The 26,516-nt window shown below is 42.4% G+C and overlaps 1 protein-coding gene across 5 annotated transcripts in view; it reads left to right on the forward strand.

Annotated features, from left to right (window-relative positions):
• The window catches only part of NBAS (NBAS subunit of NRZ tethering complex), a 328,450-nt gene that overhangs the window by 281,723 nt on the left and 20,211 nt on the right, over window positions 1–26,516 (forward strand). For all 5 annotated transcript variants that reach the window (XM_042982471.1, XM_042982472.1, XM_007080697.3 and 2 more), the window contains 2 exons: window positions 8,790–8,985; window positions 23,680–23,819. In XM_042982471.1, coding sequence (XP_042838405.1) covers window positions 8,790–8,985; window positions 23,680–23,819 — 336 coding nt within the window. The remainder of the gene's footprint in view (window positions 1–8,789; window positions 8,986–23,679; window positions 23,820–26,516) is intronic.

Consider the following 26,516-nt stretch of genomic DNA (forward strand, 5'->3'; position numbering starts at 1 on the left):
ATTACCTTCTAGTTATTGTGCAGGTACAGATGTATTTTTATATAGCTTCAATCAAAACGTATAAACACTTCCTGTTCTTTTTTTATTTGCTTGCTATTGTGAGTCTTCCCATTGGTCTTTGTAACTTCCCTGAATATTATTTCTGATGGTTGCGTACGCTGTTGCCATTTTCGGAGGAGGCCTTGCCCCCAGTCGTAGGCCTGGGAGATGGAACCAGGATCCCAGCCAGGCTCTGAGTCGTAATTCAGCTCTCAGATGCCTTTGCAGCCTATTTCCATGCATTGCTCTGTGCCCGAGGCTTGAGTGGAAGACAGAGGATAAGCCATACTGGTCACAGTGGGAGAACACGGCAGTTAGGGGCCTCTACTGACTCAGCCTTTTGCCTCACACGCTTGTTCTGATCCCCTTTGCTCGTGGGTCTTTCAGTAAGAAGGAAGCCACAGCAGGGGCCGATTTACCTCTCGTTCTAAAGAGAAATGAAGTGACCTACATGTGCACCATGTGCTGAGTCATGAGGAGTAAGATACGGGGAGGAAATAACCCCCAACCTCAGAAGCTCAGTCTTGCAGGGGCGACGAGCCCCCCGTGCCCCTCCCCCAGCCCTGGTTACCACACTCTGGAGGGGCAGGTGCTGGACAGAGAGCACAGTAGAGGGAGCAGTTTATTCTGCCTGGGGAGGTCAGAGCAGGATACACGAGGGGCCACGTTGGGCCTGGTCTGTGAAATGTGAGTCTGTGAGGACGAGGAGGAGGGTGACGGTACTCCGGGCTGAGGAAACTACCAGAACCGTTGCAGATGCGGCAGAGCAGAGACGCCGCGTGGGAGACCCTCAGCCCCCTTCCAGACGTGCGCCTCCTCGCACCTGCCCGGCCGCCCCTTCGCTGCCGGCCGCTCCTGTCAGAGCACAGCTGCTCTCAGGGCAGGACGCCCCGGAGCCTGGCCTCGCGGGATGACAGGGATCTGGAAGGGCACTAAGCCCCTTCCAGGGGACACGTCGCAGAGGGATCAGAAGGCAGTATTTTTCTTAGCGGGTTTCCGGCCACAGATACACAGGAATCCAACTCGGGTGTCTTGCATACAGACTATTTTTTTTTCTTTTAGCTTTGATTTCCAAAGAGGAAGACATCGGGGAATGGAGAAACAGAACGAGATCGTACTTTTTTTATTCCAGAGACACAGAATAACAAAGTCTTTGCAACAGAAAAACTTCAGTGAACAATTTCTTTTTTCTTAAAAAAGAAGAAGAAGAAGAAAGACAAAGTCATAACTTTTATTCCTGACAAGTAGTTTTTGGATCCACAAGGATTTTAAACCCGAATCCTTGGCTTCAGTTTCTCTTCCCAAAACTCTGCCCGGCAGCGTCCCATGGGGGAGTCCCTCCTTTCCACGTAGCTCTCAGTGGGGGTCTTTGGAGCGACATGGGGACTTGGACCCTTTTGAAGTAACCCTCTCAGTCACTCACTACTTAGCCTGACCTGACTGCCTGACCCCCAGGAGGCCACACCAGGCCTGGGTATTTCAGGGACATACCATCAGCCTCCCTCGGTCCCCGCCCCCAAACTTGAACATCCACTGCCCTCCTTGGCATGTTTAGAGAGCCAGTCACCTCTTTCTGTGCACACGGTCAGCTGTCACACACATTCACGTGCTCTTAGGTTAGGCATACGCCATCCCATAGTGTCCTGGCAGGCAGACCGTGTACGGAGAGTCATGGCTACAACCACGTGTTGGGTTTTATGCCGTCATGGGTACGTCCTCCTTTGACTCCTTATGTTGGTACAAGTATGATTTGCCATTGACCCGCGGCTTCTGCCCCATTCGTAAAGCCCTCTTTCCCTCCTCTTTCGCCTGTGCTAAGTGTCAGCCACCACAGCCACCACACCCAGACAGGCCACCAGTGGAGTGTCTGGACAGACAGACTTCCTTTCCAGTTTCACCGCATTCTTGCCTCCGGACATCAGGGGAGAGTATCGCAAGAATTTGAAATAGTGTCAAAAATCGTGTACAACCTCTACAATTGAAGACGAGTTTAGGGTAATTAATTATTGAGAGGCTCGTGCACATTAAATTGATGAGTATGTTTTCTCCCATTTTTTATGTATGCCTATAACATATTTTAAGAATAGGATCCAAATTTCCTGTTTAAGAATTAATTGATTAGATTGCTTAAGAAAAATGGATTTTAAAAGCCTCCAATAACTAAAAGAATATTTTTCTAAAACAATATATTTGGTAAACCCGGAATTAAGAAAATATCATCATGCGTTTAAAAACAAAAAGCTAACGAGCATCTATCAGTCAGTGGCAAGATCCCCGGAATGGCTCTCAGCAACTCACCAAATCCTTACAACCACCCTATTCTATTATTGTTGTCTCCATTTTATAGATTAGGAAATGATGCTCAGACAGGTTTTGTTATTTTTCCGGGGTCGCCCAGCTAACGACATGCTATGAATTTCTGTCACCATATCTCATCTGCTTCTGACATTAAAGAGCCTGCAGTGGACAGTGAGTGAGGTAGCACCTCTCAGATGCCATCGTGCCCTGGAATTGCCTGCGGGTCTTATTAAAATACAGACTTTACTAGAGTAGGTCTGGGGGGGCCTGAAATTCTACATTTGTAACCAGCTCCCTAGTGCTCCTCCGTCCAGGGACTGAACTTCATGTAGCAAGGTCTTCAGGCGTTACCTCCCTCAGTTTTCTCGCCTTTTCTGTCTCCTTCTCTCTGCCTTGGCCTCATTCCCTCTCCTGTTCCCTGCCTTCCTATACCTTTAAACAGTTTCCTGACAGGAATGACCCACGGGTGTGAACCGGCATATTAGTGATTCTCAGAAGGACGTGCAGAAATAAATCCACTCAGAAAACAGATAATTAATGAGGAATTCCTCTGCACGCTACTCAAAAAGGAAGAAAGATTTCCTCCAAAAGTGTTGGAGTATTTTAGAAGATTTTATTTGTTTGTTTAAATTGCTCCTCGATCACAGTCCAGCTGCAGCTGTGTAAAAGCTTCATGTATACTCAGCAGTATCAGATATTCAGACTGCATTGAGCTCTTTGGTATTACCTAGCGATTTCACAGTATTTTTAAGCACAGAAAATGAAAGGAAAAAAAAGAGAAAGCCCACTAAAGCAAATAGAATCTGACTTCTTCTTAGTCTTCGTGCTCTGTGGGACAGAGTAAATCATCAGACGTTTGCCGAGTGCCCCCAAAGCATGAACATCGTGTGCCGCGACGCTGAGCCCTGCCAACAGCCCTGGTCAGCGGGCAGCACGGCGGATCCACTGTCCCACTGCGGTCTTTCTCGAGGCCAGCTCAGGTTCTGCTTAAGACTTCATAGCTGTCATTCCTGCCTCATTATAGTGAGATGCACCCAGGTTTTTACTGATAAATGAACCTGAGGAAGAGATTCTGGGTTGCATACATTCACGAGCAGCCACAAAGAGGTTCTTAGCATTTGTCAAAAGTTCAGACTTGAGATTGGAATTGTATGCACCTCGAAATGATTTCACTTGCAGGAACTTTTCATAGAATTTAATTCTGTTAATTATTTGAAGAAAAGTCACACTTCTTTCTACACTCCTGCAATACCATCGATGTGTCCCTGCATTCATTTATTTGCAGTTCTCTCTTGTTCCTTGCCGGGTGCCGCAGTTATTTCATGGGAGCCAGTAAACAGAAGGTACCACACTGGGGAGCGTCCACCCCACCCAGCTCTGTGTGCAAGGAGCAAAGTGTGTGCGGTGTGTGGATCAGTTACTTGAGTTAAGGGACCTTCTTAGAATATGAGTGTTGGTGTCTCTCACTGTTCGCTTACTTACGTTTACTTGCTCGCCCCTCCTCCCTCCCTTTTTAACCTCACCTAGAATTTTACAGATCAGGGTTTGCGCACTCATTTCCCACTGAGGCCAGGCAGGTAACAGACGTGAGCAAGGTGGGCTGGGCTTGAGGAGAGGTTGGGGGTGGTGGAGGCTGAGGGGCACGGGAGCTCACACACGCCTTGTCTAAAGGAAACAGCGGCCCGCTTGTCCTCTTCTTTCAGCTTTTCAAGAGGGGCTGGGTTGTTAGGAGAATAGATCTGAAGAGATCTCATCACAAGAAAAAAGTTTTTTTTTTTTAATTTTTTTTTTAACGTTTTATTTATTTTTGAGAGAGACAGAGGCAGAGTGTGAGCAGGAGGAGGGGCAGAGAGAGAGGGAGTCACAGAATCCGAAGCAGGCTCCAGGCTCCCAGCTGTCAGCATAGAGTCCGATGCGGGGCTCGAACTCACGAACCGTGAGATCACGACCCGAGCCAAAGTCAGACGCTTAACCGACTGAGCCACCCAGGTGCCCCCTTTTTTTTAATCTAGATGAGGTGATGGATGTTAACTTATTGTGTGATCATTTCACAGTACACGTAAGTCAAATCATTATGCTCTACACGTTTAAACTTAGCGCCGTATGTCGCTAGTATCTCAGTAAAACTGGGGGGAGGCCGGGAAAAGGAACTGGAAAATCTTGATTTTTCTGTAGAATGTTTAAATTCTGAAACATTGTCATATGGCATGCAAGGCAACACACAAATTTGGCTGCCAGTTTGTAACTCGAATATAGAAGATTCAACTAAGTGACCCTCTGTTCCCTTTAGGCATTCAGATTGTGTGACATTCATGTTTACAAGAAATCACAGTGGTCTGTGTTTTTCCTGTTTGAATGCAGTATCTTTCCTTCCCCCATTCTCAAATGAGAACGGTAATTTCATTTTGTGTAGTGCATCAAGATTATGGAAAGTGCTTTTTGTGTTTGCCATGTCTTTTCATGTACTTTAACTGTTTAAGTGCAAGGTTGAGTTCTCCTCGTATGAGTATGCCGTGCAGAATCTGAAATTCTTTTACCAAGGATTGGCTTACTAATTTTCTCAAAATCTGTCTTTTTGCTTTGATTCAATAATTGCTTTTGTTTGTTGACAGTTCCCTTCCTTTTGTGAGTATCCTGTCATGTTCCACTATAGAACTAATCGTTTGGCGAGTATATTTTTGTTGTTCTTGTTGCTGCTGCTGTCCTTCTCCGTTAATAGAGCTCTTTCAGAGGATTCTTTGTTTTTTGATCCCAAACCGATTGTATGAACGTGTTTCGTTTAGTAGTTAATTTTTCTTTAAATAGAGTAGTAAGTTGCTCTGTGCAGTGTAAAAACCTCCTCCCCAGAAAATACTCATTATAGAGAAAAAGGTGGAAAATGTCTATGTATTTGCAGTGAAACTATGAGCAGTTTTTTTCTTTTATCTGTTTATAACTTTTTAAAAACATTTGTATGACTTTCATAATAAAGTAGAAATGTTTTGAAATAATGTGCTTTTTATTCCTAAGCTCATTAAATCCTCTCCTTGCCTTCATAAGCTACTCTAAAAATGGAATCATCTTCCTTCTTCTCAGTCTTTTTTTTTTTTGACATTATAAAAGTCATAATTGGTTATTTTTCACCCACCTATTTACTTCAAACATTTCAAACCCACAGAAAAATTGTAAGGATAGAAAAACATGATACCTATGTACGCTTCCCCTTGATTTGCCAATTTGTTACCATTTGTATCAAAAATCCTGCTCTTTCTCTGTACTTGTGTATGTGTATTTGATGAGTCATGAGAGTGACTGACTACGGATTTTAAAAACTCAGATTGAAATTAAAATGTTAACCATTTTGCAGTTGATGTCTTTGGGAGATAGCGTCCAGGCCATGTCCTTGGGTAGTTCTCCTATAGAGCTGCCTTTCGTTTCTGTGTGGTCTTATTGAACACCAGTATTCACGTGGACATACAGTGAAGCTCATTTGGAACACGGTGCTTCCAGAACACAGCATTTCTGTTCTGGGGATGAATTTTGCCGACTTCATTATGTGTTTGAACTGTCAACCCGCAGTTAGAGCAGATTCCTCCAAAATATCAAGTGTTATCAACTGCATGATAACCTCTAATGTAAATGGAATCGAACTCAGTTTGACTTGGAAAACATTATAATAATCTTTCTATATCACGTCAGTATCTAAATAATTTTAATCAGCTGCCACAGTGTTCTGGAACATATCCCCTATTTGGTTCGGGAGCATCGTGTAGTCATTGATAACGGCAGTAAGAGAGTCCAAGTTCAAATATTGGCCTCAGTAATAATGGTTGCCAGTTAATCGAAGCACTTAGTTATAGGTCTGATAATGTATTATGTGCTTGAAATTTATTACTTACATATTTGTTTAATTCTCAAAAGCTTCAAAAGTAAGGGGTTGTACTTCTCTCCAAGTTACTAATGAGGAACTGAGGCTCAGAGCCATTAAGTGACTTCCCGGTCTCTGGCACGCTGTCAGGAAGAGGGGATTCTGGGAGCTGAATGTGAGCCTGACAGCTGCAGATCCTGTGCTGTCAAAGCAGGAAGCCGCACTGCTTTTGCGGCCGGGGGTGCGTGCTCTCGGTTACCCAGGTGAGGAGGCCTGTGCTGCCTTAGCTCTCTCCTCTCTTTTACCGCCCACTTGCATTGCTCCCTGAACATGCTCTGTCCTTTGAAATCCTTGGTTCTTTTTTCTTGCTGTTCTCTTGATCTGGATGATATTTTCTCACCTTGCCTTTGACACCTAGCCCACTTGACCTTTATGATCCCGTTCCAATGCCACGACCTTGGTGAAGCCTTCCCTGGCCCTACTCTCTGTTCCTCCAAAATGATTGTTCGTATTTACATATATTAGTAATTTGAATAGTAGTCGCTTTTAAAATCTTTCTGGACCATTGTTAGTTCTTTGAAGGCAGGAACCCTATAATTTTCATCCCTGTGTCATCATGCACAAGCTGGTGCTTTCATGATACTGATAATAATCATAATGATCATTATGCAGATGATGCTTACTATTTATTAAGTACTTCCTCTGTGCCATGTACTGTGGCTAAGTACGTTCTATACATTATCTTGATTTCACAGACTCCCGAGAGACAGACTTTCAGGACCTCTGTCTACTTAACTATAAAATGGGAATGATGACATTCATGGTTTTTATCTAGAGTTGTTAGCACATGGTGGGGCCGGGGCTCACAGGTCCATCACGTTTCCCCAAAATGTTTTTCCCCCACATGATACCATCTGCTCACTTTGCACATAGATTTCCAAGAAATCTACTTCTCTTGCACCCCGATTTTGCCGTTTTTGATACATGTCAAGGGCTCACATAGTTAAAACTAACAAACGACTTCGTAGATTTAGAAAATGCTTAAGCCACTTGTCCATGGTGTTTTAGAATTTCTTTTATTCCTAAATACAAATGATGAATTGTTTTTTAATTTGAATTTCCATGAAACTGTACTGACAAGTGTATTATAGAATGTGTAGTAACAGAAACACTCAGTGGTATTGTAGAATTTTTAAAAATATCCTGTGGTCTTGTTGGGTCGTGGAGTTTGGGACTTGGTGATATATTGCTGGAAGCCTCATAAGGATGTCGTTACAGCAAAACCTGTATGATTCAGTGCTGTTGCACTGCTCTCCGGGGCTGTTGTGCACGTGAGGTATCTATATGAGGCCTCTTAACCATAATCAATAGTAATTCTTTGACATCATCATCAAAGGAGTTGTTTTCCTGAGATGGCCCATTTGGGTTTACAAAGGAATAGATTCTAGCACTGGATAGAAAGTCGTACAAATATTCCCTTCTCTGAAGCCTTTCAGACTTCCCAGGTCTTTAATAACCATGCATTCATATTTTATCTTTAGTAGAAAACTTGATACTCTAACCCCATATTGAAATTCTATCAGAGAGAAAAGTGTAGAAAGAACATGGACTTTGGGGTCATACTGCGCTATTCTAGATGTGTGTGGGCATATCATAGCCTTTCCTTAAAGGCTATTTCCTCATCTAGAAAAAGGAATTCACATGTACAGCATAAGGACTACAGTTAACAATATTATATATTTGAAGGTTATTGAAAGAGTAGATCTTAAAAATTCTAATCTCGAGAAAAAATTTTGTAACTATGTCAGGTAATGGATGTTAACTTATTATTAATAATCATTCCACAATATACATATATCAAACCATTATATTATTCACCTTAAACTTATATGATGTCATGTCAGTTATCTCTGCAAATGGAAAAAAAAATGTAAATAAAATGGAATATTTATAATAATGATTTTGCATAGGTATTGTCAACTAGTTTAGATAAACTAGTTTACCTAAAATTACTTAGAATGATGCCTACCTCTGTTAGTAGCATTAATAGAAATACATACTTATTAAGCGTTTCATAAGAAATAGAGTAGCTAAGAACATGGTTATTTTTCATCTGCTTTATGTAACTCAATATGATACTGTAAAATATGTAAAAACTACATTCATTTTACATAGTTTTTAAATACCTAATATGGTTTCTTTAAGCCATTTAGAACCTAAATTTCTCGGGGCACCTGGGTGGCTCAGTCAGGTAAGCGTCCAACTTCGGCTCAGTTCATGATCTCACGGCTCATGGGTTCGAGCCCCGCGTCAGTCTCTGTGCTGACAGCCCAGAGCCTGGGCCTGCTTCGGATTCTGTGTCTCCCTCTCTCTGCCCCTCCCCTGCTCACACTCAGTCTCTGTCTCTGTCTCTCTCAAAAATAAACATTAAAAAAAAATTAAAAAAAAAAAAAAAAGAAGAAGAACCTCAATTTCTCTTCTCAATAGGAAAAAGGCAAGGTCACCCAACAAACAAGTCTTTGGCTCAATCACTATATTGGGTTACTGGAATTTTTTTTAAAGAAGGTTTAGGAGTTTCTGCCTAACCCTTGGTTTTGCCCTTCAGGGAAGACCTGGTTTCCTCTGAGGACCTGCTGGTGTGGCTGCGGCCTTTCTGTGCTGACGACACCTGGCCCGTGAGGCCCCGCATTCAGGTGCTGCAGATTTTGGGACAGTCATTTAACCTGAGTGAGGAGGATGGCAAGCTCCTTGTGTTCTTTCGAACGGAAGCCATTCTCAAAGCCGCTTGGCCCCAGAGACAGGTAAGGGAGCGTCCGACTGGTTTTTGCATGCTTTCCCTATTAAAAATAATTGGAGGTTATTTCTCGATTACTTTAAACCACCCTCCAGTGAATAATCAGCTTGGTAATGCAGACTTTCCACTGTGTTCCTCAGTCCAGCTGTTTAGTAGTTAAATACGTTTGGATTGGATTGGATTGGATTAAATTGGTTTGGATTTTTCCATGTGTTTGAACGTGCATAGGTGCTGGAGTGATGTCTCATTCACTTCACATGTGTGTGGCATTTTTCTCTTCAGAGGATATAGTCAGGATTCTTGACAGTATCCGTTAATTATCGCAACTCTCCCTGTCCCTGGAGAAATGCGGATCTAAATGGAAACTCAGTGTGCAGTTTAGCTAATTCACTTTTTTCAGACTCTACCCAGGCAGGCAGGTGCCCTCCTCTCTCTTCTGTCCCTATATAGACAACATAGGCACACACAAGATCTTAGTTTCTCCACTCATCCTTCAAGACTCACTTGGTCTGCCATCTCTCTGGAACCTTCCCTGACCACTTCAAACTTAATTAAACTTTGAATTCCACACATTTGAGCTTTAGCTATATAATAATAATAATAATTATTATATATAATTATATATATTTTATGAGTATAAATATATAATTATGTATATAATTATTATATATAATAATTATAATTACAATATAATTATAATAATTATTGTTGTTACTATTATTGTCTTGTCTCCCCACTACTGTGGAAAATTCAGAAGCCCTGGAGGATATATTGTCTTTTGAATTCCCCTAAGTATGCTGGGCACACATTGGGAGCTCAAATACTTGTTGATTGAGTAAATGAGAATACTGATTCCTAAATCAAAGAAATACGGTAGCCATTGAAGTCTGGCTCAAACTCTAAATTGATGCAGCCTAAAGACATAGGATGTAAGGATCAGTAATCTCAGTCAAGTGCGTCAGCCTGCAGACCATATACCAAAAAAATAAGCCTTCCCACATAATCTACTCTGCAAGAGACTTTCCTGGAAGTCTGACTGCAACTCAGTGTACCTTCTAATTTTAAAGCTTCGCTTTCTAATTAATGTTTATGTCCTTATTACTACATCGAAAGAACAATGAATTTTTCTTTTAAAAAATGCATCAGATATTAAGAATATCTTGAGACTCATCTCAGAACTTCACAATTATTATTTTAAGTATTCTTATTTTCCTACATGAGAGAAATGGGTAATTACTCTTCTGTATTCTTTAGAATTAGAGAATTTGAGATTCAGAAGAGATGGATTATCGGGTATTCTCTTACTCTTGCCAAATTCCTGAAATGGGTTGTATTAAAAGTCACTGGTCTCTGAATAATACTCTTTCTGAAGCCCCCATGACCTTACCAACATACTCAGTCTCAACATGTTGCCTTGCATTACATGAAGGGATCACTAACAGTCTTTTTAAAGAGTGGTCTATGAACACAGATGCAATAGGCTACAAAATATATTCCAGGTCTCCGGCCCAGTAGACGTTAGAAGTATGCTTGTTTTTAGCGACAGGAAGGTTCACGTAGCATCTCTTGAGTTAAACTCAAAATTAGGTCGTATTATTTTTGCCACGTGGAATCTTGGATTCTGACTCATTCTGAAACAAATGAACGCCCCTACTGTTAGGTACTTTTCTGACAGAACCTCCATTTTTCAAGTGCTCAACCTTGCTCGGTTTCGTCTTCGCTGTTGGCTGAAGCCTGGCAGAACGACGAGGCCGGTTTCTCCGGTTGGAGCCCCACTTCGCGTTATGTCAGATCAATATACCAAAAATACTACCAAACGACGTGGAGGCCAGGGAAAGGGAAAACATCTATCTTACCTGTCATGTTGAAACAGTAGGACACACACTTTCGTATTTGGGCCAAAATGCTTCAGAAATAGTAGGAGTATAACCATGATTTCTTCTTTTAAGCTTTTCTTAACTTTCCAGTTACCCAGAGAACAAGGTATAAAAGGTATACCATCTTTTATATGATTTCAGTGATTTCTGGATATTTCTGAGATTTTAATTTCGTTATAACAAAACCTTTTCCAAATACAGGATTTAAGGGAGCTCAGCCTTTTGTTAAGATTCCTTTTCCGTGTACTTTTCTAAATTGACCTGACCATTTCACTGAGCGCAGTCTGGTTTCTGTCCTTTGCACAGTGTGTATGGAGAGTCTCATTTCACCACTGTTTGCTCTGGTGGCGAAAACTTTTTCAGGCCCTTGGAAAACCTCTCTCCCAACACCCCTGACTCCAGTAAAACTCGTCCCGTGCCTCCTTACCCCTTTTCGGTTCTCCCCCTCTTACTTTGTCCTCATATAAGAGCAATTTCCCTGTTCTTCGAAGCTATTGAGCTGAGTTTCTTTAAAGTATTTGATAGTGGAAATAACAAAACTACCATAGTTTAATTATGTCATTCATCTATAGTCTTCCAAAATAAATCAAATCAGTGAGTATCTCCTCCTCCTATAAAAATGAAGTATTCTGTGTCAGTCGGGCATTGCTGTGTGAAATCTGTTTTGGAGGGCAAGCGTATTTGGCCAGGGCACTCTGTTTATTATTGTAAATAACTGCTACATGGAAAGCGAATGTGGAAAAATTGTGGCTTCACAGTGGGAATAGCCGCAACTTGTGGAGTGTTACCGAAGTACGCTCCTAGTTCAAATCTGAAGCCGTCTCCATTATTGTTTTTAAAAAACCGTTTCACCTTTCACTCGAGCAGTAGAAAGATCGGGGTGCTGGTGCACAAATCCTTCAGAAGCCTATATCTTGGCCACCCTCCCACCTCCATTGCTTCATCATCTTGGAAAAGATTCCTAAACCGTGAGCCTTGCCTTCTTGGTGTGCAAAATGGAACCTTGAGCTGGAGGAGACAGAGGATGGTTTGCTCGCTCTTCTTTCTTCCACACACATTACAGTCTTCCTCGTCTCCATATCCCAAACACCTAGAAGACCCCAAAATGTTGATTACACAGGCTCTCGTTTTCTCCACTCCCTACCCCTTTCTCTGTTCTCAAAGGTAATATTAAGGGTAGAGGCAGATTCTTACAGAGCAAAGATAAGAATAGATAATGATATTGCAACGTTCAATTACCAGAAAATGTAGGACTGCTACCTTCGCTGTGGCTGGTAATCCTCTTAGGCAGACTTTGCATACATCAAAGAGGGACTTAATATTTAATTATCCTCGAGGTGCCCAAAGTAGTGGCCCTACAAATCAATGTGTTGCCGGGAAACCAGCCAGCTCCTGCAAAATTAAACACAGAGTCTGTGGAGCCTGCTACCTCACTGGTTCTCAGAGAGACAGCAATTCCTAGTTTTCTAATGATTAGTTAACAGAATTAAAAATTCAGAGGCCCTCATTTTTCAACAGCTTGAGAGGCCTCCTTTTCCATTCCAGAAAAGTACCCCAGCATGGAGTACAGGAGAGAAGGAAGGGGGAAGACTTAAGGAGGGGGAAGGGAGGAATGTATTGCATTAATTCCCTTGGTATAATTTATCTGAGTTTTTCAGGTTTTGTAATTTTCTGGTTAACTGGTGCATGAAAAATATGGGTCAAAATACTGATGTTTCCTTAAAAGATTCCATACCCCTTCACCTTATTGTTTTTTCTGTTTTTGTATAAAAAGGGACATGTGGCTTAGAGTTTCACCTTTTAAAATTTCGATCTGTATGGATTTGTGGTTGTAAGTGATCACTAGAAAAATTAGTTTAAGGAAACTCCTAATCTTATTACAAATTCATGCATTTTGCCTACTTTGAAACATGCAAGGACATATTAACTCCTCTGGTCAAAGGCCAGTTTGGCTTCGTTTTGCCAAAACATTAACAAAATACACACTTCTTTATCAGACCAAGACCAGTGGAACAGCTTCAGGATGCAAAGCTAGATTTAGTTTCTTACAAAGAATTTATGTCACCTTAAATGTCTTCAAAGCTAAGACTCCCTGCCCTAAATGGTTTGCTTTATCAAGTATAGGATAAGATTTGATGTTAAAAATATATGTGCCTATGTGCCCACACACATATAATATATCCCACACATGTGAATTACCCGTACATGTAATATATCTTTGCTAGCCATGGAAACCGATTCCTGGAACCAGAGGAGACTTTCAAAAGCATGCCAATTCCAAAGTCACATTTTATAGAAAAGGACATGCTGTCCAGAAACAAGAAGTTACTTCCTCTGATTTTAGCTTAAATGTCACCATTTCTAAAATACTGCATCCTAAATCAGGCCCCAGTCACGATCAATTTCACAAGCTCTTAGTTTTCTTCTGATCACCAGTATCTGTTGACTTCTCCCTGCCGGTCCTTCTGTCTGTCATTCTATTATATGATGTCTTTCTTCTTCCATTAGAATATAAATAACATGAGAACATGGATCTTAAGGACACTCAGTAAATATCTGCTGAATAAATGAATATTCAATTTTTAAAAACTTCTCTAAGGTCACCTTTAAAATGGCAAGGCCAGGACCCCTGAGCTTCAATCTGCTGTTCTTGCCGTGAATGATGAAGGCTCAGACCATGCTGCTTCCCGCTTATGTACAAGCAAAATGATTTCCTTGGAATAATGGAAAGGTTTCCTTACAGAGTGGCCTGGTGCGTTTAGACTGATACTGTTTTGTATTAATTTGCTGTACTTTGCTCCCAGTGATTTCTGACCAGCCGGCTGCTTCTCGTATGGAAGCAAATGATTCACAAGCATGTTTGTCTGGACAGAAGCAAGAGATCTGAAATGTTCTAATAGAGCTTGATGTGCCTTTTCAGGTTGAGAGAGCGTCAGTGTTACTGGGTTCTGCAACTATTTGGACACCTCGGAAGGCCTCTCTTGATGACTTAGGGCTCCTTTCCTTTAAAGATATTCCTTCTTGTCATGGGCATCGTCGAGGGAAGAAGATGGGACTGAGGAATGTGTATTAAGTGCACATTACTGCGTGTACTCTTTAGAACAGCTTGCAAAGTCGTTACCAGTCTCTGTTTGAGATGAGGTCACACAACCTATTAAGGTCACCCAGCTTGTGAACGATCGTACTGGAGTTTGAACCTGGTTCTGTTTGATGTCAATGCCCGTCTTCCTGGCCCTTTACTGCACTTCTTCCCATCTGCCAGGGAAAGATACTCAGCTCTAAAGTCTGGGTAGCATTGCACCGTATCAGGCGTGTTCTGTTCATCTTGTCTTTCTGCTTGTGACTGCCTGGGTTGAGTGTGACTAGGCAAGGGGAATGAGGAGTTTGATTCAGAAAACAGAAAGCATTGCTTCATCTAGTAGCATTTTTCCCTGGCTCAGTACAGAGCTCTGCGTATGTTCTTTTTTTTCAACGTTTTGTTTTTTTTTTTTTTTTTTTTTATTTTTGGGACAGAGAGAGACAGAGCATGAACGGGGGAGGGTCAGAGAGAGAGGGAGACACAGAATCGGAAGCAGGTTCCAGGTTCTGAGCCATCAGCCCAGAGCCTGACGCGGGGCTCGAACTCACGGACCGCGAGATCGTGACCTGGCTGAAGTCGGACGCTTAACCGACTACGCCACCCAGGCGCCCCTCTGCGTATGTTCTTTGCTGCTCAATTAAAACATTCTGAAAAATGCCATGCCTAGTAACCACGGTCTGTAAAATATTCATCGAAGATTCTTCCGGCATGGTTTATGCACCATTCCCTGTATACTCTGGGGATAGACAAGAGACCAGACAGTTAGCAGTAAAGTGTTTGGGCGCTTCACACAAAACTGCATTCAGATCCCAGTTTTACCACTCACTCGCTCTGTGGCCTTGGAGAAGTTACTAAACCTCTCACAACCTCAGTTTCCTCGTCTGTAAAACGGACATAATGCGTGGATGTGTGAAGACTAAATGGGATGGTATGTGTGTGTCTCTGACTCCGGTCCAGGTAAATGTACGCCGTTCGTGTGGGGATCCCAATCCAGCGGAGGACGTGGATACATGCACAGAGAAGTCCGTACCCTGAAGGCTCTAACGCTGCTGTTAGAGTCTGCACAGTGCATAGGGTTCAGGGGAGGGCATGCGGTCATCCTGCCTGGAGGCAGTGAGGAGAGACTGCTCTGAGGAGGTGATTCCTGAACTCAGTTCAGCGCAGCAGAGCCCCCAGTGTCCTGTGCACATTTTACCGTGGTGGTGCGGAGACCGCGTGGGACAGAGAGAGAGAGACGTGAGAAGCAGCGTGATCAGAGATGCGTTTTTAGGAGAGACCCTCTGACCTCTTCACGAACAACAGACTGGAGGGTGCCAGGCAGGGGACAGAAGCAGGGCTCAGGTTGCCCAAACTTGGCCCTGAACTTGGTACCAGCTGTGAAGATAGAGGAGGGTAAAGAGAGCTGAAGGAGTTAATCCCAGGGGCCCGGTGACTGCTTAGACGTGGGGGGACAAGAAACACATGCTTAAGTTGCTAAAGACAGAGCAGCATGAGGAAAGAGCAGAGGACAAACTAGTTTTGTGGAGAAAGGCACTGGAGGTCAGGGCTGTGTTTTCACTCAAAAGGACGCTTTTGGGGGGTGGGGGGCGGTGTGGTCAGATGGGGAGGCCCTGCTTCTCCCCTTCACTAGGCAGACCTTCTCCAGAGCCTTGTACGTTTCCTGGGTCACGGCAACCTCTTCCTGGGACGCACACTTGGGTTTAGCAACTGCTCCTGGGTGGGACTGCTTCCTCCACCCCGGGGCACTTCCCCCAGGGCCAGGTCAGCTGGGGAGCCTCTTGGGCTCTGTCCGTAGAGGGGGAATCACATCCAGAGCCTCCTGCCCAGAGGTGCAAGAACCTCAGCCACCACACGGGTGGTGCTCCTGACGTCGTGCATAGCAGTGCTGTCCTTTCCTTCCTTCTCGGGCCTAGAGAGAAAGGTTGGAGGACGAAGGGGAGGAGAGGCAGGAAACATCCCAGCGTTTGCATGTTGCAGGGTGGTGAGGATATGAGGTAGCTGGGGATGACTTCTCTGGTTTGTTTCTTTTAACTTTTAGTTTTGAAATAATTTCAGATTTACCCCCCAAAATTTCATAAATCGTAGAGGCAGTGTAACAGCTCATCAGCCCATATAGAAGGTAGGACTGTGGTGATTGATGTTAGTACGTTGAGAATAATCCTTTACGCGACGCTAATTATTTTCTGTTCACATAGTATGGTTATGTGCATTAATACTGATTTCATATTCACACATATCTGAAGATCAACTAAGCCACGTTGTCATTGCCTGTGGGAAGATGCAGATTTCAAGAGGGGCGCCTCAGTTTACGACAGTCATGTTCACTGTCCGCGGCCACAGAGGAATTTCAAGTTAAAGCTGTTTTCATCTGAGAATAGGTGACTCAGTCCACTTTTTCAAGGACAGTGACTCAATGTCTGATAAGGAGGCTGTAGCTATTTGACAAATTGACTTAGAGCAAGGGCTAAAGTCACCTAATTCAGTGAAGACAGAAGCATTGCTTTCAGAGACAAAAGGGAAAGAGATATCTTTATGTTTGACTCACATGTGAATTTTGCCCTTTAAAATCCAGTAATGTTCAGTTCAAGGTGTCTGTATGGAATCATCGCGAACTATAGGGTGCCTGTGAAATATTGGACATTTTCACCACCACCCCCCGCCCCCCGCTCACTCAGAGAGACAGACGCATATTATTACTTTCTCTCTTGAGGGAAAAAAGGATAAAATCAAACAAAACATAGAAGAAAAACTTGTGAGAAATTGCTAATTATTTTCACTCATCTCTAGAAGGCATGCTATAAAGCCATTGCAAATCCTATATTGTACAAATAAATGAGATTCTAAAAAGGGATGAAAGTTAACCCATGATTCCATTATCCCAAAACAGCTACATTTCTTTGTGTTCTTCTTCTGTCCCATCTAATCTGTTGACCCAATTCTTATTAGAAGAAATCACAGCCCATATTTTTATATGGAGCTGTAATATAAATCCTACCTGTCATTTATTATGTGCCTACCATGTGCCAGTCTTTCTGCAGGCTATTTTATTCACACTCTCTTATTTAATAGCCAGAACTATCATACACTATGTTACCTTCATCTTACAGAAGAGGCGCTTAAGGTCAGAAAGGTCCAGCAACACCTCCAAAGTATGGCGTCTTTCCATGTTACTTTGACTCTATCAGCACTATTTTGAAAGCTGCGTGTTTCACCAAATTGTCCTTTATCATTATTTTACAGTCTCCTTGGTGAGGTATGAGGAAGCATTTGCTAGCCACCTCCAGTTGGTTTTCCCTCTATGTTAAAATACGTTCTATGGCCGTTTCATCTTTTAGCTGTTTAGATACTGTATTGTTTGCTCACCCTTGCCTGAAGTGTATTAGGATCTGGGAATACATATTTGAATAGGAACTGTGCTACCCTCTGGAAAAGAGAGAATCTGATTGTTTCCTAGGTCTGCATTCATGGTCACGCGACACCTTGTGTCCACGTATTTTGGAGAATTTAAATTCCTGTGGTATTAATGTTGATCTCATGTTCCCATGACTTCTGCAGGTGCTGAGACCCATTGCTTTCTCTTTTATTGACTCAAAACAATACTTCCCTCTTTTGTTTTTCCAGATAATTTGTCAGATATGTGACACAGTGATTTTCTTCAATTTAAGATTGTTCAATTTTTGCAGCCATTAATGAGGAGCGTTACTAGTTGTGATAGAAAAATATATTGGGCCAAAACCCATGTCCTTTCTATTTGAGGAAGCTTCTTTAGCCAGTCTTTAAGATGAAGGCTGTTTGTGACAGATTCTTTCAGTTTTCCTTCCATGAGAATGGATTCATTTCCCCTTTTTTTCCTAAAGGATAGTTTTACCGTATATACAATTTGTAATTGACAGTTCTTTTAATACTTGAGAAATATTGGACCAGTTCTTTCTGGCCTCTGTGGCTTCACATAAGCAATACACTGTTATTAAAATTGCTTTTCTCTCTATAGGTACTGTATTCTCTCTGTGGCCACTTTCAAGATTTTTTTTTTTCCGTCTTTAATTTTTAAGAGTTTAATTATGATGTGTCTGGGCATGGGTTTCTTTGGATTCACTAACCCCTGTTTGGGGTTAGCTCATCTTCTTGAATCTGTAGGTTCATGTCTTCCACCAGATTTGGGATGTTTTTAAATGTTACTTCATAAAATACTCTTTAAACTCCACGTTCTTTCTCCCTTCCTTCTGGAACTCTGACGAGAAATGACCTTACCTGGCCTGTCTTGTATTTTTCGATCAGGAGTCAGGAAATACTGAGTCTGAGTATCCTTTGGTTGGGTGAGGGGATGCCAGACCCCAGACCTGTGTTGTTTCTCCAGTCCTCGGGTCCCAACTAGTTAACTTTCTTTTTACCACCTTTAAGAGTTCTTTTGTTTTCTCTCATTATTTCCAAAGTTTATAGTTGTGCTTAAGAGAGGAGCAGGGAAAAATGGGTCAAAGCCATTTTGTTCAGGCTGGAAGTCCTTTGCATATGTGTATATTTCTTTTTTTTTTTTTTTAATTTTTTTTTTCAACGTTTTTATTTATTTTTGGGACAGAGAGAGACAGAGCATGAACGGGGGAGGGGCAGAGAGAGAGGGAAACACAGAATCGGAAACAGGCTCCAGGCTCCGAGCCATCAGCCCAGAGCCTGACGCGGGGCTCAAACTCACGGACCGCGAGATCGTGACCTGGCTGAAGTCGGACGCTTAACCGACTGCGCCACCCAGGCGCCCCATGTGTATATTTCTTTATACAAAAATTCATTTTGTTTTGGTTACCTGAATTTATGTTTAAAATCTTATAGGATATGATAAACAAGATAAGCTTATATTATCTTGGTAAATTTAGATCAATTTAGATATTTTAATATGTAGACACAAATCCTAGGTTAGTACTTGTATATCAAGGTACAGTAAAACCTTGGTTTTGCAAGCATAATTTGTTCCAGAAGCATTCTTGTAATCCAAAGTACTTGTATATCAAAGCAAACTCTCCCACAAGAAATAATGGAAACTCAGATGATTCGTTCCACAACCCAAAAATACTCCTATAAAAATGACTACAATACTGTAATATAATACAAAATAATGAAGAAAATACAAAATATAAAGAAAAATAAACAAATGAACCTGCACTTACCTTTGAAAGCCTTCGTGGCTGGTATGAGGGAGACGAGAGAAGAGGGTTATGGTGTAGCACGACTTTCACTATCACTAATGGAATCACTGCTATCTGTCGCTCAGTGGAATCTTTTCCTTTTAGTGCAACTTGAACAAGGAACCTAGCCAATGACACTTGCTTTTGCCTCCTTTTGAGGATTATGCAGAAATGTGACATTGCATTGATGATCACCCACAGTCCCACAGTGAGAGAGGCAGGGGGAGAGGGAGAAACATTGGCTCAGTTGGTGATCATATGACATTTGTTGTCATACACTACCCATATTGCAAGACATTGCTCGTTTATCAAGTTAAAATTTATTAGAAAGGTTTGCTTGTCTTGCAGAACACTCACAGAACAAGTTACTCATAATCTAAGGTTTTACTGTGTGTACTGATTATCTGGCAAGGCATATTCTTTCTCGTGTTAAAAAAACATGCACTCGAGTCCATTTTCAGGCCCATTTTCTTCTCTCATGTGAGGTGAAGCTTTTGCAGCTACAGTGGTAGATAATTTAAAACTGCTTTTTTTAAATTTATTTAAAATTTATTTTTTTTAATGTTTATTTTTGAGAGAGCACAAGTCATGGAGAGGCGGAGAGAGAGGGAGACACAATCTGAAGCAGGCTGTAGGCTTCCAGCTTGTCAGCACAGAGCCCAAAGCGGGACTCGAATTCACAAGCCATGAGATCATGACCTGAGCTAAAGTCAGATGCTTAACCAACTGAGCCACCCAGGTGCCTCAATCTTTTTTTGTCTGTTTGTTTAAATATTTGGTTGTTTATCTAATAATTTTGAGAGAGAGAGAAAGAGAGTGTGATCAGGAGAAGGGCAGAGAGAGAGAGGGAGAGAGAGAATCCCAAGCAGGTTCCCTGCTATCAGCACAGAGCCCGACATGGGGCTCCATCCCATGAACCGTGAGGTCATGACATGAGCCGAAATCAAGAGTCAGGTGCTCAACTGACTGAGCCACCCAGGTGCCCCTAAAACTGCTTTCTTAAGAGCTGAGCAGCTTAAAAATTGAAACCCTTCATGATGTGAGGGAGTATACAAATGTACCTACACAAAATGGATAATTGTGTAAGTTTCTATGTTTTTCACATTTGTATTTTAAACATGAGGTCAATGCTCTGAAAATTAAGTTGCTAATAATTGAAATGTTAATGAACTTTCAGAAGAAAATGTTTCCTGACAAAGGCACACTTTTATAAAGTCTGTGTATACAAGAAAAAGGTGTTATACAAAGAAACTCATTACCAAACATGTGTTAAAAATGGAAACTATTACTTAACACTAATAGAAAAACAAACATATGAAGGTTTAATTTATAGTTTTTTTATTTTTATTTATTTATTTATTTATTGTTAATGTCTATTTATTTTTGAGAGGGGGGAGGGGCAGAGAGAGAGGGAGACACAGAAACTGAAGCAGGCTTCAGGCTCTGAGCTGTCAGCACAGAGCCTGACATGAGGCTTGAACTCATGAACCACGAGATCATGACCTGAGCCAAATAACTGACTGAGCCACCCAGGCGCCCCTAATTTATAGTTTTTTAAAAATCTTTCTCTCCTTTTAGATACACTACACTTCCTAAAAATTTACAGGCTGTTACAGTTTCTGAAAATAAATCTAAATGATCTTGGGACACCTGGGTGGCTCAATCGGTTAAGCGTCTGCCTCTTGATTTCGACTCAGGTCATGATCTCATGTTTCAGGAGATGAAGCCCTGCGTCAGGCTCTGCAATGACAACACAGATCCTGCTTAGGATTCTCTCTGTCTCTTTCTCTCCTTCTCTCTCAAAAAATATTTTAAAAAATCTAGATGATCTTGGAAGCAAGAATCACTTTTTCCTAATCTCTTCCTTTTCATGGTGTCGTCATGTAACCTATGTAGACTCTGCCTTTCATGTCAAGGAGCAACTGCTTGTTATTCATCATACAGTCGTTAATTATGGAAACTGGAGGACTGACACTAGAGGCATCATTCAGTTGTTTTTAACTATTTTTAAAATGCAAAACCCATGGGTTGCCTGGGTGGCTCAGTCGGTTAAGCATCCGACTTTGGCCCAGGTCATTATCTCATGGTTCATGAGTTCAGTCCCCACGTGGGGCTCTGTGCTGACAGCGTGGAGCCTGGTTGGGATTCTGTCTCTCCCTGTCTCTTTGCCCCTCCCCCGCTCGCTTGCACATGTGTGCACGTGCGCTCTCTCTCTCTCAAAAATAAACATTTTTAAAAACCCACAAAACCTTTCCTACAAATAAGCTATAAAAGCTTGGATTGTAACTCCGACAAGAGCAGCCATTTACCTGCCCTTTTCCCTCCCGCAGACCTTCAGGCACCTCCTCAGATCTTCTGAAACTTCAGGGCTTCTTGGAGCACATTTTTGAAATGAGGAAAATAGGACCCAAAGAGAGGGACTGCACTGAAATCACACAACTAGCCACAGGGCATTGTTGGTGGAGACATCATGTCAATACGCGGGCCTCCTTTGAGTCATGTTTAGTGATTCCCTTCTCACTGGCGTCTTCGTTTTAAGCCTCATGTCTGTCTCCAGTAAAAAAAAAGAAAGAGAGAAGAGCCAAAACTTTACGGCAACTCGTGAATATTTAGTATCACCATTCTGTGCTAAAATATTTTATAAATGATGGATTGTCTTCATTTACTCATTTGTATCCACATTAGTTCATACACTCAGTAGTATTCCGCATCTGCTGTCTGTCAGGCATTATTTTAAGGAGTAGGGATACACCGGTGAACAAATAAATGGAAGTCTCTGTTTTCAAGGAGCTTCCATTCTTATAGAGGAAGAAAGGCAATCAACCAATACATATGAAACATGTCCCATCCTTGTAAGTGCAAAACGAGGTGAGGGAGACAGATGGTGTGGGGGAATATGCTACTTAAGGTGGACAGTTACACAGCACGTTCCCTGATGAGCTGACATTTGAGGAATTTGAAGGATATAAGCGAATGCACCATACACATATCTGCAGAGAGAATGTGGCAGGCAGAGAAAACAAGATCAAAGTTCCCGAGGGGAGGCGCACGTGGTGGATGCGGACGATCTGAGAGACCCTGAGCCTGGAGAGGAGTTGAAGGTGGGAGGTCACGTAAAAAACAGGTGGATTTCTCCAGTTTGGAATTTTTTTAAACATTTCTGTATAAATAGGTGAGAAAATGTTGCCTAACTCCCAGTTAGACCCCCTATTTAAATATTTCAGAGCTTGTCTAGCTTATTGAGTCCTCTAATTCCAGAACATTCTGATAGGATCATAATTACCTACTGGCTCTGCCACTTGCTCGCCTTGTTATTGGGACAGATAAGCCTGTTTCTGCATCTATAAAGGGAGGCTAATAACACCTGTGCTGTTCTCCACCCAAAACAGTTATAAGGGTGAACTCTTCCTGGGTCATGAAATGATTTCCAAAACTGTAAAATGCTTTTGGGTTATTAGTCCATGGAAGAAGGACGTGGAGCTTTCAAGCAGGTTTTGATCTGCCAGGTCACCATGTGAGCAGGACTTCCCCTATAATTACTGAACATTTCATAGTACATGTCAGCTTTTGTGAGAATGCAGACTATATGCTGTGACTTTTCAGGTGGCTACTTGGGACCAGAGCCAGAATGACCATTAAATTAAATGCTTTGGAAATATGTATTTATACAGAAAATTTAACAAATGTGTAGGTAACCATCCATTCTTTTATCCTTTCAAGACCTCTATCATCATCTGTATGTAATGTACTCAAATGCGGGGCATCTGTGTTAAGAGAGGCTAGGGAACAGGCAAACCAGCTTTTGGCTTACTTTTATATTTACAACTGCTTTCTAACTTAACATAGCAAACATTTTCATCCACAGAGGTGTTGGAGATGTGATTCGTTTCAGGACTGCCTCAGCGTAAATAAAGGAAATATTCAGTTATGCAATGAGAGGAAAAATTAGTGTTTTTTACTGATCAGGACTTCTTTTGCATCAGAAATGGAGATTCAAATAAAAGATATTTTGCTTTATTTTGATATATAACAAAAATCATAACAAATACAATTTAGTCAAGTCTTTAATTTCAAATTAGAGAAATTTTCTAGACAACATGAAGACTCAGCAATAAAAATGCTAAAATGAAAAGTAGAAGTACATGGAGGATAATTTAAACTAAAAAAAAAAATTGGCTAATGTTAAGTAAGACGAATTATTATAGTTTCATATAAAATAATTCTGTATTTAAACTTAACGTATATTAGGAAATCACTAAGCCAGCTCTCTGGAAATCTACTTGTTTAAACTTATTTTCGTAAGGAACATTCAGAACTTTCCCGTGATTTGTTCTAAACAGTGTTTAACGTTAACATTTTAAGCTGGGTAAAGCAGAGAGCTTTTGAAGGTTTTTTTGCGGGTGGTGGGGCGGTAGGGAGGAGGTGAGGGTGGTGGTGTTGAATCTTACCTCCCAACACATTGTAAAAGTTTTCGAGAATGTTTCCTCAAAGTCATCAAGTACGAATTCTTCTGTAAACCAGTGAAGTAGCCTTTGCCACCAGCGTCAAGTGTGTATTTCCACTTTCAGGTGGACATAGCTGACGTCGAGAATGAAGAAAACCGCTATTCTCTCTTCGTGGAGCTCCTGGAATGTAGCCACCAGGAGGTCGAATTTCAGCACTTGGTTTTGCTCCTGCAAGCTTGGCCGCCTATGAAACACGACCACGTGTGAGTGTTAACATCAAGTTAAATTTCCTTGGTCTGTTCTTTACTTTTAAAAATCCAGGGGCGCCTGGGTGGCTCAGTCAGTTAAGCGTCCGACTTCGGCTCAGGTCACAATTTCACGGTCCGTGAGTTCGAGCCCCGCGTCGGGCTCTGTGCTGACTGCTCAGAGCCTAGAGCCTGTTTCAGATTCTGTGTCTCCCTCTCTCTCTGACCCTCCCCCGTTCATGCTCTGTCTCTCTCTGTCTCAAAAATAAAGAAAACGTTAAAAAAAAAAAAATTTAAAAAAAATCCAGTACCTTCAGGGGAGCCTGGGTGGCTCAGTCAGTTAAGCGGCCAACTTCAGCTCAGCTCATGATCTCACAGTTCATGAGTTCGAGTCCCGCATCGGGCTCTGTGCTGACAGCTCGGAGCCTGGAGCCCGCTTCGGATTCTGTGTCTCCCTCTCTCTCTGTTCCTTCCCCACTCGCGCTCCCTCTCTTTCTCTCAAAAATAAATAAAGAGTAAAAAAAATTTTTTTTAATTCAGTACCTTCAAAAGAGCCAGTGAGAAGAAATCTATAAAATCAGCATCAGCCTTTGGAGAAAATTAAAATTGTTTTTTTTTTTTTTTTTTGGAAATATTGCTGTTTCTTTCCATTTCTCCTTGCCCCTACAGCCGAATATCTTATTCAAAAATATCAGTGCTTTATAATAACATGTGATTTATAATGTCAGCAAAATAATTCCGTTCCAGTATTTTCACCGGGAAATGTTGTGAGTCTCTGTTAACACAGCTTGCAGTGCCGACTTGAGAATCCGAATGGAATCAATTGATAGTTCCCATTTAGTGAGGACACGCAGTGTTACGTGTGGTTTACACTTAGTCTTAATTCATTCAGTAAACCTGCATGGAGAGTGACATTATCTAATTTTCTAAAGAGGGAGTGGGAATTCGGAAGTCAAAGAACTTTCGGCCCCACGTGGTCAGTAAGTGGACGAGGCAGAGGTCTCACCTGACGACCGGCCGCCCTCACAGCCCATGTTTCCTGCACGTCGTGCTGAGCTCGCAGCTGCCACTCAGGGCTGCACGCGGTAGTCCCGCAGTCCCCGTGCTGTCAGCCAAGGATGCCCGCGGAAGACGCTGCCGGCTGTCTTCTGGGCACATGCGCCGTCTGTGACGAACTGCTGCTCCTCGTTGGCAAAAAGCAGGCGCGCCCACCCGTGCCTCTGCTCCACACGCCCGCCTGCCCCACGACTCAGCTGTGTCCCCCACCTCGGGCCCAGCAACTGGCTCTGCCCGGGCCAGCGCGCACCTCGGTGCCCCCAGGAGCTAACGGAGGTTTTCCCTGAAGAGTCATTCTTCCGTGTGCAGTTTGTGAAGGGCTGCTACCAAACAGCCGGCACAGGCCCTCTCACTTAACCCCAGGGTGAGCCTGTTGGAATTCCTGAAGCCAACCAGGAGAGCGGTGTTTTTGTTTTGTGTCCGAACGAGTGTTTTCAGAAAGGGGGAAGACCGTTTCTTTGATCTCTACCGTTTGTGGCATAGATGACATGCGGATGTGTAGCTTTTAAGATTCGGTTCTCACCTTCCCTATTTGAGGCCCTGCAGTACAGCTTCTCACACTCAAGCCTTCAGTTTCCCACGTGACCGTGTATCGGAGCAGCATTTCCACTGGGTCCCAGCTGTCACGGCGGGGCTGCCCCGGAGCCCACGGGTTCTCGTTGGGAGCAGGGTCCCCCGCTGGGCCTGCTGAGCCCGCCTCTCTGGACGGTTCCCAAGCAGCTCTTATGTGATGATGGTGTGCGGTTCACTCACTAATTAGATTGTCAGTAACGCTTTGCTTTTTAAGAAAGTGATCGGGGTTGCGTTGCGGATTCCTTCATACCCTCCAAACGGATCTCTCGGTCTAAAGAGAGTTTTTCAAAATCGGAAAACAATACCGTCTAGTAGATGAGCTTACTGTGGTTTTACAGTTTCTTGTGACGTTTAGAACAATGACCATTTCGAAACACTGGCTCACCCACACGAAGTGAACTCAGCTTAATCGCTTAAGGCATGGATTGCATTTTAAACATTTAATGCATTAGCAGGTTTTTAAAACCTCAGTTTTTAAAGGTATATTCTTTTGTAGCCAGAATGAAGTGAAACCACTAAATTGCTAACCTGTGTTCTAAAAACCTCCTTTACGAAATGAGTAGAATCGAAACAATGCACTACCGGTCTGCCTAACCCCTCTGACCAGCTGTGTCTCCATCCGAGCTGGTACCTGAGGATAAGTCAAATAAAGTGGTCTCTTGTGGCTTTTTTCCTTTCCCGAATTTGTGTTTCACCACAAGACACTGTATGATGGGACACCTTACCAATAGATTCTTTAAAGTACTTTTGAGTCCCTTTTCTGTTCCCAGACAATCAAATGTGTGACCTCACTTCCAAAATCACCACCCCCCACCCCCCCGTTAAGGAAAGAGGAGAGAAAAATCAGGAAAGGCAGGAGGAAGGGAAGGACAGTGTGACAATGACTGAATGTAGCCAGTTAACACAATAAAGGTAAAAACTGAGAAATCTGCTTGGTCCACGTGATTGCTAATTTACTGGAACCAACTCTGGTTTTTTAGTTTTATTCCCCTGTGGGAAAATGCATGGGAAGAATGATAGATTCGTACTTATGGGACATGTATAATTCTCATCCAGTGTATCAAAGCTGGCTGGTGCAAAGTACAT

The sequence above is a fragment of the Panthera tigris genome, chromosome A3 (assembly GCF_018350195.1).
Source record: "Panthera tigris isolate Pti1 chromosome A3, P.tigris_Pti1_mat1.1, whole genome shotgun sequence".
NCBI lineage: Eukaryota > Metazoa > Chordata > Mammalia > Carnivora > Felidae > Panthera > Panthera tigris.